Source organism: Lottia gigantea (assembly GCF_000327385.1).
Source record: "Lottia gigantea unplaced genomic scaffold LOTGIsca_2, whole genome shotgun sequence".
NCBI classification, from domain to species: domain Eukaryota; kingdom Metazoa; phylum Mollusca; class Gastropoda; family Lottiidae; genus Lottia; species Lottia gigantea.
The window spans coordinates 1,475,002-1,490,328 of NW_008708400.1; the positions used below are offsets into that span (position 1 = coordinate 1,475,002).

The 15,327-nt window shown below is 35.1% G+C and overlaps 1 protein-coding gene across 1 annotated transcript; it reads right to left on the reverse strand.

Moving 5' to 3' along the window:
* Window positions 1-7,760: 7,760 nt before the first annotated feature.
* Window positions 7,761-11,483, reverse strand: LOTGIDRAFT_228229 (hypothetical protein; the record flags this gene model as incomplete). Its single annotated transcript, XM_009053205.1, has 1 exon — window positions 7,761-11,483. One exon carries the CDS (start codon window positions 11,481-11,483, stop codon window positions 7,761-7,763), a length of 3,723 nt encoding a protein of 1,240 aa, XP_009051453.1.
* Between the last annotated feature and the right edge of the window lie 3,844 nt (window positions 11,484-15,327).

Genomic DNA, 15,327 nt, shown 5'->3' on the forward strand with positions numbered 1-15,327 from the left:
AGGAAGTCATTTATTGATGCAACAACGTACGACAAAACCTATCAATAATAATTTATATCCCTGTAAACTAAGTCATGGGAATAGTGTCCAAATTTTGGAATATTTATCAAATGTAAAGTTTGGTGATTTCTGATTTGTTCTTGAATATAAAATAAATATCATCTAATTGATAATCAATGTTTCGAAAGGATTAAACAGGACTGTTTGCGAATGAGATTTGCGAATGAGCCTTTACAGCACATTATTAAACATCTCATCTAGACGTCGAACTCCTAGGTCCACTAAATCCGCACTGATCAGCTTCTCTCAGATGTCGAACAAACAGTACTAGATAATCCAAAATAAAATTTCTCCCACCTATAAAACCCAGTAAAAAGCAAACAGTTTCTCAAAACTATAGTCGGGACTTTTGTTCTTTTCATATAGATAAAACTCGTTAATTCACCTCACAACGAACGACTGTCACGATCTTTTGTAGTTTTCATTCGTCAAATATACCTCGATTTACCCCCCTTAGAACACTTTGGACAAGTAAAGAACAATTTCATATAGCGTAGAATGCGGGGAATTTTAGATAATCTTTAGTTTCGTCACAACATTCGTCGCTGTCGCAAGAAGCGGTTTCATCATAACACGATTTGATTGGTTAACCCTAGGGTTAACCCTCGCTAACCTAAGGTCTCAGTAGCCCTGTGGTTCGCGCCCTTGCCTGGAAACTCGAAGTCCGGGGTTCGAGTCCCAATCGAAGCTTTTTTAAAAATTGTTTTTTTTTGTTGCTATAAGTCAAACACCGTTTGTTCTATCATTTTAAGTATACAAAAGAGGTCTGTGAAATCTAGAATGGCTTAAAACTAACTGAAACAAAATGGGACACATTAACCCCTTCGGAACCACTTGGGTATAAGTTGTTTCGGGTCCATTTAAACCTCCGTGTTATTTTTTTCCCCGGACCTTTTTGTGTTGAGAAGATGCGCAACGAAGTGCTCTTTCATTTCATATGCGGAAACCATAGCTTAGAACAAGCTTTAACCCTTTCCTGAGCCTAGGGATAACCAAACCTTGAATAACGTCATTAGAATCAGCCTGTGGTTGAAAATGGAAACGAAAGATATCAGAAAAGAAAAAAACTAAATTGTAACCTTATTTTTATAAGATTGCATTAAGATAGACTCATGTCAACCCAGCAACTGACTGAAACTGAGAGCAACTGGATTTTCAATAACTTTTTGCAGTTTACGGCTAATTGGTGAATCAGATCAATCATTTGGATTTATTTTACGGGATACGACTGATGAATCCGTGTACTGTTATTCTACTTACTTTGGAATGGACACGATTAGTCGTACACTGTGCCCATTAGTCCGTACCCAGTTCTTGGAATTCTGCTCATTTCGACCTCGACGAATTTCATGGAATGCCGCGAATCCTCAGCCCGCCTTTCCAATCTGGTATTTTGACTATACCAGATAAGCGACCTCAATGAATAGAAAAGGATAGCAAATAAAAAAAGTATTATGACTTATAATGTAGATATTTATTCATATCATTGCAATTATATCTCTAATAGAAAATTCCAAATAATATCTAAATATATTATAATAAAGTAGAAAAATAACTTAATATCAACAATAACTCTTTATAGATTTCATTTTATATTATACATCATCTATTGAATAATATTTAACACTACTTGCATTGAGAAAATATTTCAATTATCTGCCCCTCCTTGAGATGTAAACTAGATGTAGTAGTTTAGAAATTAGCAATCTCAGATATTTCGTGCCCGTATAAATTCTCACTACACAAAATGCAGATTGAAATAGTTCAATATATATATAATATAACTAACAATTGCACGAGATTCAAAAATATATATTAGATTGTATACATTTTATGATTATATACATTTATGTTTATAAAAAAAAATCGAAAATGTATTTCGTATTATAGACATAGATTTTGATTGTTTAACTCTTTCATGCCAGATGATAAATACATCAGTAGACATTTCGTTTCGTTTCTTTACTGTGGGATACTACATTCATTCTTACGGCAATTATAACACAGATGTGTTCACAAATGCAATCAATCAAATTCTCTGTGCGTTCGGATCTTGAAAATTATTTATTGCCGAACATCAACTTTTACTTAAAAATATAGCACGAGTCCTCAACGACCTTGAGCTTGTTTCGGCACCCCTCTCAGCAGATCAATGCTGTAAACTTTGAATTGATTAAGGGTTCAGTTCTCCGGACAATTCATGCAAAGAGAAAATTTATCTGTTGAAGACTGCTGAGTTATCGGTTACACTTCTAAATTCATAGAATGGGCGAAATAACCAACAAAATACAAACGAAACTAAACGAAATCTAATGTATTTCAATCCGATTGCGTTAAGAATAACTTCATCTTTTTGGATTTATCTTTAAGCATCTGTTTGCAGTCTTGTCTGTATTTTATAAAACACCAGTGTTAGACTATGTATTTCAGATCTATTTTTGTTTTAAGAAATACAGAATTATCAGTCTCAATCTGCGCATTGCAAATGGACAAAACACAATCACAAAACAAGAATGCAAAGAAACGAAATTAGTGCAGTTTATATTTGTTTTGTACACTTTCTGGATCAGTGTTACATCTTCCGCTTTGTAAAAGTGATCAAATTATTGTTTAAGCACATAAGTTCGAAACGATTGGAAACATGTTTCTTATCCAATTAAATCACCTTTTTATATAACGATTAACAATAGTTATATTCCAACTCTTGATCTTTCCAATTGGCACATCCATCAATCAAACAATCCTATAACATAACCATTCGCATTTCCATGATCAAAAATGAGAAAAAATAAAATTGCTTATGCAAATTATTTGAAATTACGGTTCCTCGTTAGTAAATCAATTCATTCCGACAACAATTGAATGCAAAATCTGTTGTATGTTTGATTATAAATTGGACTCAGAGAAAAATCTTCGCGATTTCCACAGCACTTTTTTCTGACAAATTAAATGTTTATTTTCAGAGTTCTTGCACATAGTTCCTGATACGAGCGTTGGCCAGATTCTTCATCTATCTGCACCACTGGAACTGTCGTCAATATCTCTTGGGCTGCAAGTAGAAAATAGAAAGGAATTCATAAATGAACGCGGTAAATAATTAAGCATACGGATGATGTAAGATGATAAAACACACATGTAAAAACCTTAAGCACATAACATATCTTAGTCAGTTGGTATATGAGGGGAGAGAGGATCATACATGAGAACAAAAATTATTTTTGTATGAATTTTTAGTTGAAAGTCCATCCATACATTGATACATTGTAAAACTGACAAACCTAGCCGTAGATTGATATCAAGAAGTCGATTCACATCGATATATATATATATGAAAATGCCATACAATTTTAGTTGTGTGGGAGGAACGCAATCGCAAAGTGGCATCAAGTGCCATATTTTCTCCTATACACATTTACTAGTAGGCCTACTGTTATTTCAATACGTTTGAAATCATTGGCTTATTAAGGGACACCAATGAATTCTGAATGCGGCCATAATTAAAGGATTTGATATTGGTCACAGAGTGGTACGCACAAAAACTGTCATGAATTTCAATTAGGGTGTCCCATAGTCTTCCATTTATTATATTAATATATGGGTCAACGAATTCAGACAAACTTGAAATTGATCGAGAGAAACCAAGTGAAACTTTATAATTGTCAGTATATTATACTTTAAAGATGTTAAATGGTAAAATTAACCATGAATAGAGTACATTTTCTTTTCTACCCATAGGAGTGAATAGAAACTTGTTTCGCTAAGCCATCGTGATTGTTTATAGGTCGATGTGGACGAATCTGTGAGATATTCCATCAGATAATTCAATACATTTACCCAGAAATACTCGAAAGAGTCACGTGATACATCATAAAGTATAAGGATCAAAATCATTATTCTTGATGCACAACTGAGCAAAAGACAATTGTCTTAAAAGGATAGTTTTATTAGAATTGCAGGAACCGCAGACGTCTGATTGAACATAAGAATGGTGCAAAATTGTGCTATCAGTGTCCACGATACACATAAAAATTTTAGAAAGCCTCTTTACAGTCGTTGAAGCTGAATAAGGCCTTTATTTCAAGAAAGCTTAAATTGCTTCTGTACCTTAGAACACCCGTTTTCCGATATACCTAACCTTTAGAAGTAATTGATTGCAGATTATCATATTTTAATATCAGCCTCTGTAATAGAAATTTTCTGATAACATCATTAGTAATGGATTTCAAAAGTCCAATTAGCGTCATATCTGATCAATACGTAAATGTATAATATGTTATGCTTAAAAAATACCGGCCAAATACAGCTCAATTCTGTAGTGTTTCTTAATGTTTAGATTCCATTGCTAACTCATAAAAACTCGACAAAGGGTCGATGATATTTTGATGTATTATGGAACAATTCGAAAGTGTTCTTTATTTTACCTATATACAGTTTTCTGTAGTGTTTCTTGGTGTTCTGTACCAATTGCTGACCCCTTGTCACAAAAACTCGTCAAAGGAGCGATGATATTATATAAGTAATATGTAAAAATTCGTTAGTAGTCGTTATTTTAGGAAAATTTAAAGGAAATCTAGCTGAATAATAAACTAGGACATGTCAGTCAATATTGATACTGAAGATGAAAGGAAATATGCCAACAGCTATGTTAAATGGATTACCCCACGTTAGAAAGAACTGTGAACCAGATGGTAGAAAAGGAAATGGTGCTATGCGTACCCGTAGGTAGCTTTGAATTATTTTGATGGTTTTTAACTGGACAAGTGATCTCCACCAATATTAAAAATCAGAGGCAGAATGTTTAAGACTGTTTATGACATATCATAATTGAACCTTTATCAACATCTTAAACGGAATCATACCTTGAACAAGTTTTATATTCTACCTACAGTATATAGGTAGCCAATAAGTTATGAAGTGGTCGGATTACAATATAAAACGACAATGTAAGATAATATATGGTCTATTGTTAGTCACTCTGGATATTATGTCAATATTTGTCAACCAATCTTTAACATCTGATCAAAATAGTCATTCAATAAATGCACCGCCGGCAATATTTAATATATATATATAAATGTATTGATTTGGATACTGTTACATAGAGGACCAGGCGTGGGTACAAAACAAGAAGGAAAGAACTTTGTTAAATTTTCATAAACGGCAATCTATCACATTATAACATTCAGCAATCGCTTACATTGTACGCCCAACTTAAAGGCACAGTTGAAGTATATTAAGGAAACTTAATGCATGTATACCATTTTAATGGCCTGTCAGAAGTCTGCGACACGTGTTATTTCAGAGATGGCGTAGAGATTACATAGTTATTTGTTTTCTAAATATTATTTGCATGTTTTGTTCAAAGAGATCACCCTAGCTTGCAATACCAAAAATTAAAGTTTTATCAAGTATCGCGGTATTTGTAAAACTTTTCAGAAATTCGGGGTGTTGCAAACAAATTCAGTCAAAGGAACCAAATCTAAATATATGTATTTCATAAAAATAACAGTTATCCACTGATATCTATCTATATTTCATTTTCTATACACTAATTTGGCAGGTAGCCAATTCCTTTCAATACTAGCTTTCTCCCTCATTCATCTTTTAGCCGAAAACAGGTTTTTATCTGAATCTCTCGATATAGGGATTTAAAAAAGTTTATAGTATGTATATGACTAGTTTACGATAATGGATATCTTGAATGAAGTGACCTAAATTCATAAATAGAATGAACAATCGAAAACCATCTTTGATAACGCTTCATCGGGAACATATTTATGAAGATGAAACGGTGCTTTACGTTCTACTGGTCACCTTTATTAGAACAAAAGAGCCTGTTATCAAAGTGAACAATCTAAAGAGGAAGTTCCGTCGGAGCTCTACAACAGATTCCAATTTATGCCCAAAAGTTGAATACGGTATCAATAATGGAATATCAATTTACTTTCACAAACATTTTGCTATCTATGTCAAGGGCATTTACTCAAGACTAAGTCGAAAAAATCCAAGTCATTCATGATGCACATGTGCGTATAAGTGTAAAGCTCCCTATTTTATCAAATAAGTGTATTTTATTCCACAATAGTTGTCTTTAGTTAGGTCAAAAGGTTAATTTGACGAACGTTCAAAAGGGCTGTCGTTAGATCCTGAAGTTGCTATATAAGAAATACAAGTTAATAATTTTTTTTAATATTAAAGTCCCTGTGCGTCCACGACAAACCGTCGGTAGGATATGAGTGATACTAGACGTCCACATTTTCTTTTTGGCCCAAAGAAAGTAGTTTAATAGAAATATTATAATATCAAATATTAACCCCCGGGGGCTGTGTGACTAGTCTTTACAATATAGAATGTATAAATTGATTAATGTTGTCCATAGTAAGTTGAGGACATGAAACGATCAATGGTACATTTTGTATCTATTCACCATAAAACATGTACTACATAAAAGGAAGCAAAACTTATTCATATACCATCAAAATGGCGAATGTTATGTAGCTTCATTGAAATACACCTATTTATTCAAAATTAAATATCTTCTAGTCTATTTTTTGAGGTTGTTAGGTTATTTTTAACACAAAACTTATCATCCAGTAAATCTTCTTTGCAGACGAACTGGAGCATAGAAGCTCAGAACACCACACTTTGCTCTATTTAAAACTTTTAAAAAGAGGTTTTTATGGTAGTGAAAAAGATGTTTATCTGTTAAATGTACCTAGCTATTTTGTTTGACGTTTTATGTCATCAAAATTCATCTACTGTTATCGTACAGCATATCAAAAAATGTATTTTTTATGTCTGCAATTTCAAGTCTTACGACCCAAGCGTGAGTGCATTAAGTAAGACAAAGGCGAATTAATGATTTCAGGCTAACTAAAATATGCAAAGAATAAGAATTAACGCAACAGATACATACATGTAACCAAGTTACAAATCAACTTACAAATCAAGTTACAAATCAAGTTGATCCTGGGGATTCGGAAAGCCCAGCATGTTATTAGATACACTTAATTCGATTTAATCTTAATGTTATTTTTTGTGCATTTCCAGAAACAACCAACAAACCGCCCTTAGTTCATGCACCTTATTGGCGTTAGAGAAACCATAAAAGTTACCCTAAATACCAAAAGATAATGGTCACCTTTGAACTTTGAACTATAATTTATTGATTATTGAAGAAATCGATGTCGATGAAAGAACTATTAACTAGTATTGAGGTATATAACCCCACACAGTCTATTCAATATGATTTATCTACATAACAAGTGACACTTATACCATCATTATATTGGTACTTTTATTACATTATTATTACTATCAATGACTGTTACTCAAACTTGTGACCAACACCAACAACCTTTTATTGATTTTGAGTAGGTGTTTGGAAATTTGTGAATAAGATGGTTTGCCAGATTTTCTCAATTGCCAGTTGATAGCTAAAGCTTTTGACGGAATTTTTCATTTTCAAAAGTTACATTATAAAATAGTTTTACCTGCATCCTATTCAGTTCAGAAAGACGAACGCAAGTTAGATTGTGTAAAAAGTAAAAAAAAAGACGCCTGCTCCGAGCCCCATGGCCTACCATTCTAGAATTTTATTGCAAACAAAACCTGAATGTTTCTTGAATTATTTTCTTGCAACATTAATAATTCCTATAATATACAGTCACAAGTTCACGGTACTTATCAAAATAAAGAACTCACCTTTGAAAAGGAGATCCTGGGTTGAAAATAACAGTTTTATATCCAACAGAATCATACACAATTTGACCAGTTGTTGGAACCACCATGTTTGGAATACTTGCTGGGTTCTGGCGTTGATCAAATGCAAAACCCTTTTCTGTTTTAGCTGGGCTTAATTCTTCTTCATCGTCATCTTCTTCATCACTAGAAAAATACACCGGATTCGCTCTTTGCGTCGTATTTTCAGATTTATTGTCCTTTTTTGATTTATTGGTCAACGTGCCATTGTGAAAGTCACTCAAAAGATTCCCTAAAGCGGCATTGTCTATTTCATCACTCGTTTTGCCATTTAACAAATCAATCATTTTACGTTTTTCAAGCGACATTTGTCCGTTCATGGTGTCAGAATTGATCGTTGTCTGTTGTCCCGCTGTCATCACGTGCATCATATTCTGCTTTTGATTAATTTGAGGATCGCGCTTTGTAAAAATCCTGGACAGATCGGGACCAGAAGTCGGCAGATACATGCTCTGACTATGTTGTAACGGACTAGTAGGCACAGAGGTAAAATTAACAGAATTCAATAAATATGTCCACTGTTGCGGTGTGGAGGGAGGTGGTACTCCCATAAGTCTCATGTATTCACTTAGCTGATTCACATCATTTGAGGTAAAGTTTTGTGGCACATTGCTAACCAAGCTATTGGTTGGGTTGAAATTCATTGTCATTAATTGTGGGGTATGATTCATTCCCGAGGCCATTGAGGGATAATAAGGTTGATTGAAATTATGAAGATGTGCTGGTGGAGTTATGGGAGCTGAAACTCGATGCTGTTGAATCGAATTTAGTTGCTGCTGCATATGCTCAGTTTGTAGACGCTGAAGTTTCTCTTGACTGTCGAGATCACGAAGACGACGGTATTCCAGCTCCATCTCCATTTGTTTCGTGCGTTCTTTTTCTATTTCAAGCTCCTTTGCTTTTATTTGTTCAGCAAGTTGTTCCTCCATTTGATGCAGTTCCTGTTTACGAAGAGTTGATTCAAATGTCATCTTCTTTTTCTTCTTTTTGTAGATCTTTGGTGCTCTTCCACCGTCATCCTCAACTTGTGCTTTCGCTGCAGGGAAATCGGGTAGAAGGACAATTTGACCGTTTCCACTGACATAAGCAACACTAGCTCGTTTCATTTGGTTTACTTCTGGTTCTTTCTCAATTGGATCGTCTGGTAAATCAAAACGAACGTCCTCAACTCCCATACCAGCCGTATCACAATCATCGCTATCTGAATCCTCAACACCGATCACGGGTGGAGTAACCTGGTTGAGGCTCCAATTTGACGCGTTATTGTACATTTCTCCTTCGGAATTACGCGATCGGCGTAATATTTTACCAGATGCACGACTAAGGGATCCAAATGCGTTCTTAACGCCCTTATGGACAGTCTTTTTCAGTTTGCGAATACTACCATATTTATTTTTTTCGTCGGGAGTAACTTCTGTCTGTTTATAAACGCGATTCTTTTTCCCGGACTTTTGCTGACTTCCATTTTTCAAATCTTTTACCGTACCTGGGATGATTTGCGATTTGAAACCTTCTGAAGTAGCTCGCTGATGTGTTCGGAACACTTCTGCATTCATATCCTCATCCGAATCCAAATCATGTTCAGGGGTCCATTCTTCAGAATAAGTGGAACTGAAGGTATTTCTCTTAGATGAGTCATCCTCGTCTTCCAAATCTTTCTTCATACCAATATTCCCTGTGCTTTTCGATCTCTGAACCATGACTGGAGATTTAACTTTTGACGATACGGTCTGTTCAGCATTGTGTTCATTAGTAGATGGCTTAATCACAACCCCGTTTGTAGAAAGTGGTCTGCGGTTGACGGAAAGCATTTCATCGATTGATTTAGATTTCTTCATCCTGTCTTCGCGATCACCTAATGCTTTTCCTAACTGTTCTTTAAACACAGCATTTTGATCTTTTGGCTTTGAGGCAACGGGGGTAGTTTGCTTTTTGATTTTGGCACCTCTCGCTTGTGCGGCAGTTATTATGTCATGCTGAAGAAGACTGCTCAATTTCTTCTGACTATCATCGGAATTTGTTTTCTTCTCTGCTTGTTTCGGCGATTCGGCTTTAAAAGACTCATCCGTGACAGGTTGCAGGGAAGACTGTTCTAGTGCATCACATGTGGTCGAAGGTGGTTTTGGCTTAGCTTCCTCCATTTGGACGCTGCCTGATTCCGACTTGGACCTAGATTCGATGGAATACAGGCTCAAGTTATCGGACATAGAAGATACAGTATCAGTTGACATAGATGTAGTCTCGTCCTTTTGGTCCTGTTGAGATTTTTCCGATTCGTTAGTATCCTCAACATGTTCACCTTTCAGAATTTTCTCTTCAACTGTATTTCTGACTGATTGCAGTCGAAGCTCCAACTCCGACAGTTGACGCTCCGGTTTGGGCAACACTGGAGGAGTTTTAAAAGAACTTGATCTTGACACTGGCTTGGTTTTGGCTATACCATCCGAGTCTGAATTCAGTTTGCGTGGTGAAATTCTTCCGGCCATTGGAGCCGGTCCTTTCTTACGAGGGTTTACTGGAGGTGGTGGTGCCACGGGAATGGAGTTAACTGATGAAACATTTGAGCTTGATGAATCGATCGAAAGTTGGCGCTTAGTTCGTGGTGGCAAAGAATTCGTTGATAGATCGAGATGATAGTCAACTGGTGGCTCAATGACTCCATTTTGATTCGGTGGTGGCGGGGCTCGCTTCTTCTTTCTTTTGCTTACACCAGTATCTGAACTGGCAGTGCTGATGCTATTGCTTCTGGTGACGCTGAAAGATGTAGTGTAGTTGGATGATTTAGAAGAGTAACGGTCAAAAGGTGACTGCATAACAGTCGATTTATCAGCTAAATCATCCGTGAGATCTTGGATTTTCTTACCAGTTCGTTTCTCGAGTTCTTCTAGTGTCTTTTTTCGCCTAGCTTCAGCTAGTTGGGCATACGTCAAATTAAACGATTCGTCCATATCGAAATTACTTTTCACTGGAAGGGATGTACCACTAGGCAAGGAATTTGAGTATGGATCTTTACGCCATTCGTTATACAGATGCTCACGTGGGTCTTCGGGAATGGTGCTCTGCTCATTTAGTAAACTAGTACACATTGATTGCTGCCGACGGTGACCTTTTATCCGCCCTTTGTTGTCAAAGTTGTTATGGCGTAAATGACTTAAGCCATTTGATGGTCTTGGAGTGGGACTCTCATAACTCTTGGGGGTAGTTTCAGAGTCGAAGATACCCGAGTCATTGTTTGGAGTTTCACCATTCGTTTTAAAAGAGTCGCCGGGAGTAGATATTCCATTAGGGTAATTAGGAATTTGCATGTCCTTGCCCGGAGTCACAACAGGTCCTTCTAAACGACTCTTTGAGGGTGTGGTTGGTGTATCGTTACGATTCTCCTTGTCGGTTTCGTAGTCCATGGGCAAACCTTCATCTTCCTCAAGTTGATATATGTCTGCGATCTCTGGCATAAATTTCACCAATTCTTGTGAAACTGGTCTTAAATTTGACCGACCATCTAAAGGGATGTTCCCTGGCAATACTTTATTCTGTGCCACCACATAGTTGGGAGTTTTAGGTTGTGGAGGACTTGTTGGGCGTTTTGGTGGAGATTTTTGTTTGGGTGCTACTGATGTAGCTGGTGGTAGGTGTTCGATGTTGGCGCTGGATCCTTGACCCATGTTGATTGTTTCAGATCATTTGGTACCTGAAAAGAGAAAAAATAATATTTTGAGTCATATTTCAGGATATTTACAACGACAAAAATTGACATTCTACAGTTGAAAGATACAATTTGACGCTGCCTTTCTTTGAAGCTTATGCACAAACACTCCCGAATTGTGTTTCGATTCAAGATTATTAAATTATTATTATTAAAATGTCACATTCACATATGTTTCTGGTCGCTATCGGTAAAACCATTTGTAGAAGATATACAGTCGCGTCTTTGAGTGGACACTAACCACGATATCAAAAACAAACCCATCATCCAAAACAACACCCCATAAACCTACAGCACAAGAACTCAGGTACAGAAAAGTCCACCTTTACTAAAAACACAAACGCATATAAACAAGCCAAATAATATGTGATAGAGATATATTGTAACCTATATTTTTTACAGACGTAATATATCTATCTGATCCGATCTAATAAAACAAGTATATCAATCACACTAAAAATCTATACAATACACAAGACTTAGCTGTGTTGTTGATACAAAGACAAGTTCAATATACTTATATTACATATTGTCAAACCTATTTGAAATATAATACTGATTTTAAGTCTATAACCTAGTCCCTTTGTTTATGATCTAATACTTTGATATCTTTTTAAATAACAACAACTTTTACCTCCCACTGGTTTGCACTGTTACAGGTGTTAAAGATGATATTTTCCAACAAAAGAATTGTGGACACTTTTTCCTAATGTTGATTTCCCGCCCAGAGTCTTCCTACAATTCTAGACACGGTTATGACGTCACTATCGCAAATACCATTCAAGCCAATGAGGTCAGACATAATATCGGAATTGTAAATTATACTCTTTTAGTGCACTCAATACTCATGCAATGACAAGAAAGTCGTATAATGAACTATTTGAGTAATTGTTTCGTGCAGACGGAAATAATTACCAATTATTCATTTCCCCAAATTGTATTTGAAGCATGAGGATCTATAATGAATATTTTCAAATTGTCAGCATTATAAATTAAAAATTCGTTCTTGACAGACGTATCAGATTTGCATTATTCATAAACATCTACGTGATTGTAGACAATATCAATGTGTCGACTGCATGTAGATTTAAACTTATTTGCCAAAAGGCATCATCAATTTTAGAACCTGGTAAAATATTAAAGCCTTTAGATTTGAAGTCACAATCCAGTAGATTTTAAAGATAGAAGCGATAGATATTAATTAATCATGACGTTTTTAGTATCATATTATCTGAATTTATTACAACTCACTGCACAACATTAACATAAACACATTATAATTACCTAGCAAAGATTAAAAACATCCTTTTAAGACGTCAATGCAAAATTGTATTATCAGCCAACGACAAAAACTATCCGTAATGTACTAGCCCGCATCCAGTAAAAAACGGTGAAGGTATAACAACATAATATTTAATCAGAACATCAGCAAATGCTTGAAATAATTCACAATGTCAACCTATTACGATAATAATAATAATAATAATAATAATTTATTTATTTAAGTGTCACCGTCCATATATACAGAGAATAACAACAATAAAATACGAACTGCGACTAATACCTTGACTGCAATGGCCACCTTGCTTGCATCACGAAAGTTTATAAATGCGTCGAGTGGATTGAATTGCACGAATGCTAATGCAGCCATTCAGAGCCCCCGACAGAAAGATTGTAAACATTATGCTGCACGTGTACTCTTATAGGCTTTGATTGGATGTATTCTGTAGCGTACAAACTGCTGTGATGCAATAAATGTGGCTAATGTAGTCGCAGTCGCAGCTAGATGCTGCAGATACTAGGTTCAGTAATATACTAGACTGCATGATCACCGTCACACCTGTACTAACATTGAGACTAGAGTTTATCTTAGTTTTCAAAACACATGCCAAACCCATTGTAGTGAAGAAAATACCCGTGTAATCCTAGCTTTAGTGGTCATTCATATATTCATGAATACAATGAAAGTAAATACCATGACCATGACAAACAAAAGACTAGTCTGACTCTTAAAATTGGTTGATGGGTATAAAATTACATTCCACTGCCCGCGACATCGATAAATTCGTCCATTTAGGGTCAAATGTGACCAGAGGTCAACTGCTTTAATGATATAAATGCATATTTTTCACGGACTACGGTGAGATGGACATTTGGACAATGTTTATCACTAGGTTTGCAATGAAATGTCTAGAGTAACCTGTAATTACGATTAAGATGAAAAAGAATTTTGAATAACTATAAAGAGATGACTATCAGATATCACTACACCTGAATTTTTCTGATGAAATTTCACTGAAGTGCATTGGAGCTTTGCGTCATATTTTTCTGCACCTGGATAGAGCAATGAAGACGTGCAGTGTGCAATGACGATCATTGACATGCACCCCCTGAAAAATCTGGAGTCTAAAGATATTTCTACATAATGTCTTTTCAATATATGATAGTGTCTCAAGAAATGACGAATCGCCAAAATTTCAACGGTAAGCTGTGAACACTATTACTGGTTAGATTAGCTAAAAGATGTCCGTTTCTGACACTAAAGTACAATTGGTTCTTCCAATGTTGTCGTATATCATTTCATACTATTAAAGGTAACTGTCGGTTCAAAAAACGTTTACCACTTCGGCATCGAGACTAAAAAGCTATCATGTCGACATCATGTATTATGACTTAACAGATAGTGTTTGACACGACAGTTTGACATCCGAGAGATATGGCTTTTATAATTAATAGTATGATAATATCATATATCTATATAAGTTAAAACATTATTTATATGCTAAGTAACAAATCTTATCCTCTATAAAAAGATCAAAATATAGTTTATTTGGTTACAAAGTTCAATTTTTCGTCTCGATATAAATGTATATTATATAATCATCTTACCCCTTGAATGCACTTTACATAAGGAACTGAAGAAATTCTTCGCCTACAATATGAAGTTCGTATGCCTATATACATTTTTATGTTATATATCCCTAATTAAAAAAATAACCTAACAAGCATATGCATTGACATACTCAAAATTATACACACTAAATTATCAAGATTTTAAAAAAGAAAGATTACTGCATAATAGCCTAAGAAACGTCTTAGGTTACATTATGCACGTTATGTAACGGTTACATATATTCATGTAAGTGTTCCGGGAACGTCAGAATTGCCTAATGTTCTTGCGAGTGTCAAAACCCGCACCTAGCATTAGGATAAGGTCATTTAATAGCATTTAAAATCACAGTTTGAATCTAAAAGAAAACTTTACATTTTCGGAAAGAATATTAAACCGAACTGTGATCTGTGATGAACTCAAAAGCATATGCATATTCAGTTCAATATTTGGTTTTGATACTTCATATAGTGGTTGTGAGGTCACCTTAATAGTTTATGCTCTGTTGTCATACAATACTGCAAAACCTTTCTAAAAATACCCGTCGAAACCAGAAGTATTAGTTACAATTAATAATGAGTCGCAGCACTGATTTTAAATGATCTTAAATAGAAACACAATACACCACACCTTATCAAATTTTATATTGAATAACGGTTATAAATATTAAATTGCATAAGATTTACTTTGCTTGGTAGTAAATAACACGATTCAAAAATGACTCGTTGAAGCAGTAAAAAATAAGTCATTTGTAAATCTTCCTGCTTAGCATATAATGTTGCCCGATATCAGACATCTGGTTCATACGGTGCAGAAGATATGACCATAGATATTAACATAATCATGTGCACTTATTTACGGTAGAAACATTAGTGCATTATGACATAAATTCACTTATGGTTTTATAACTTTC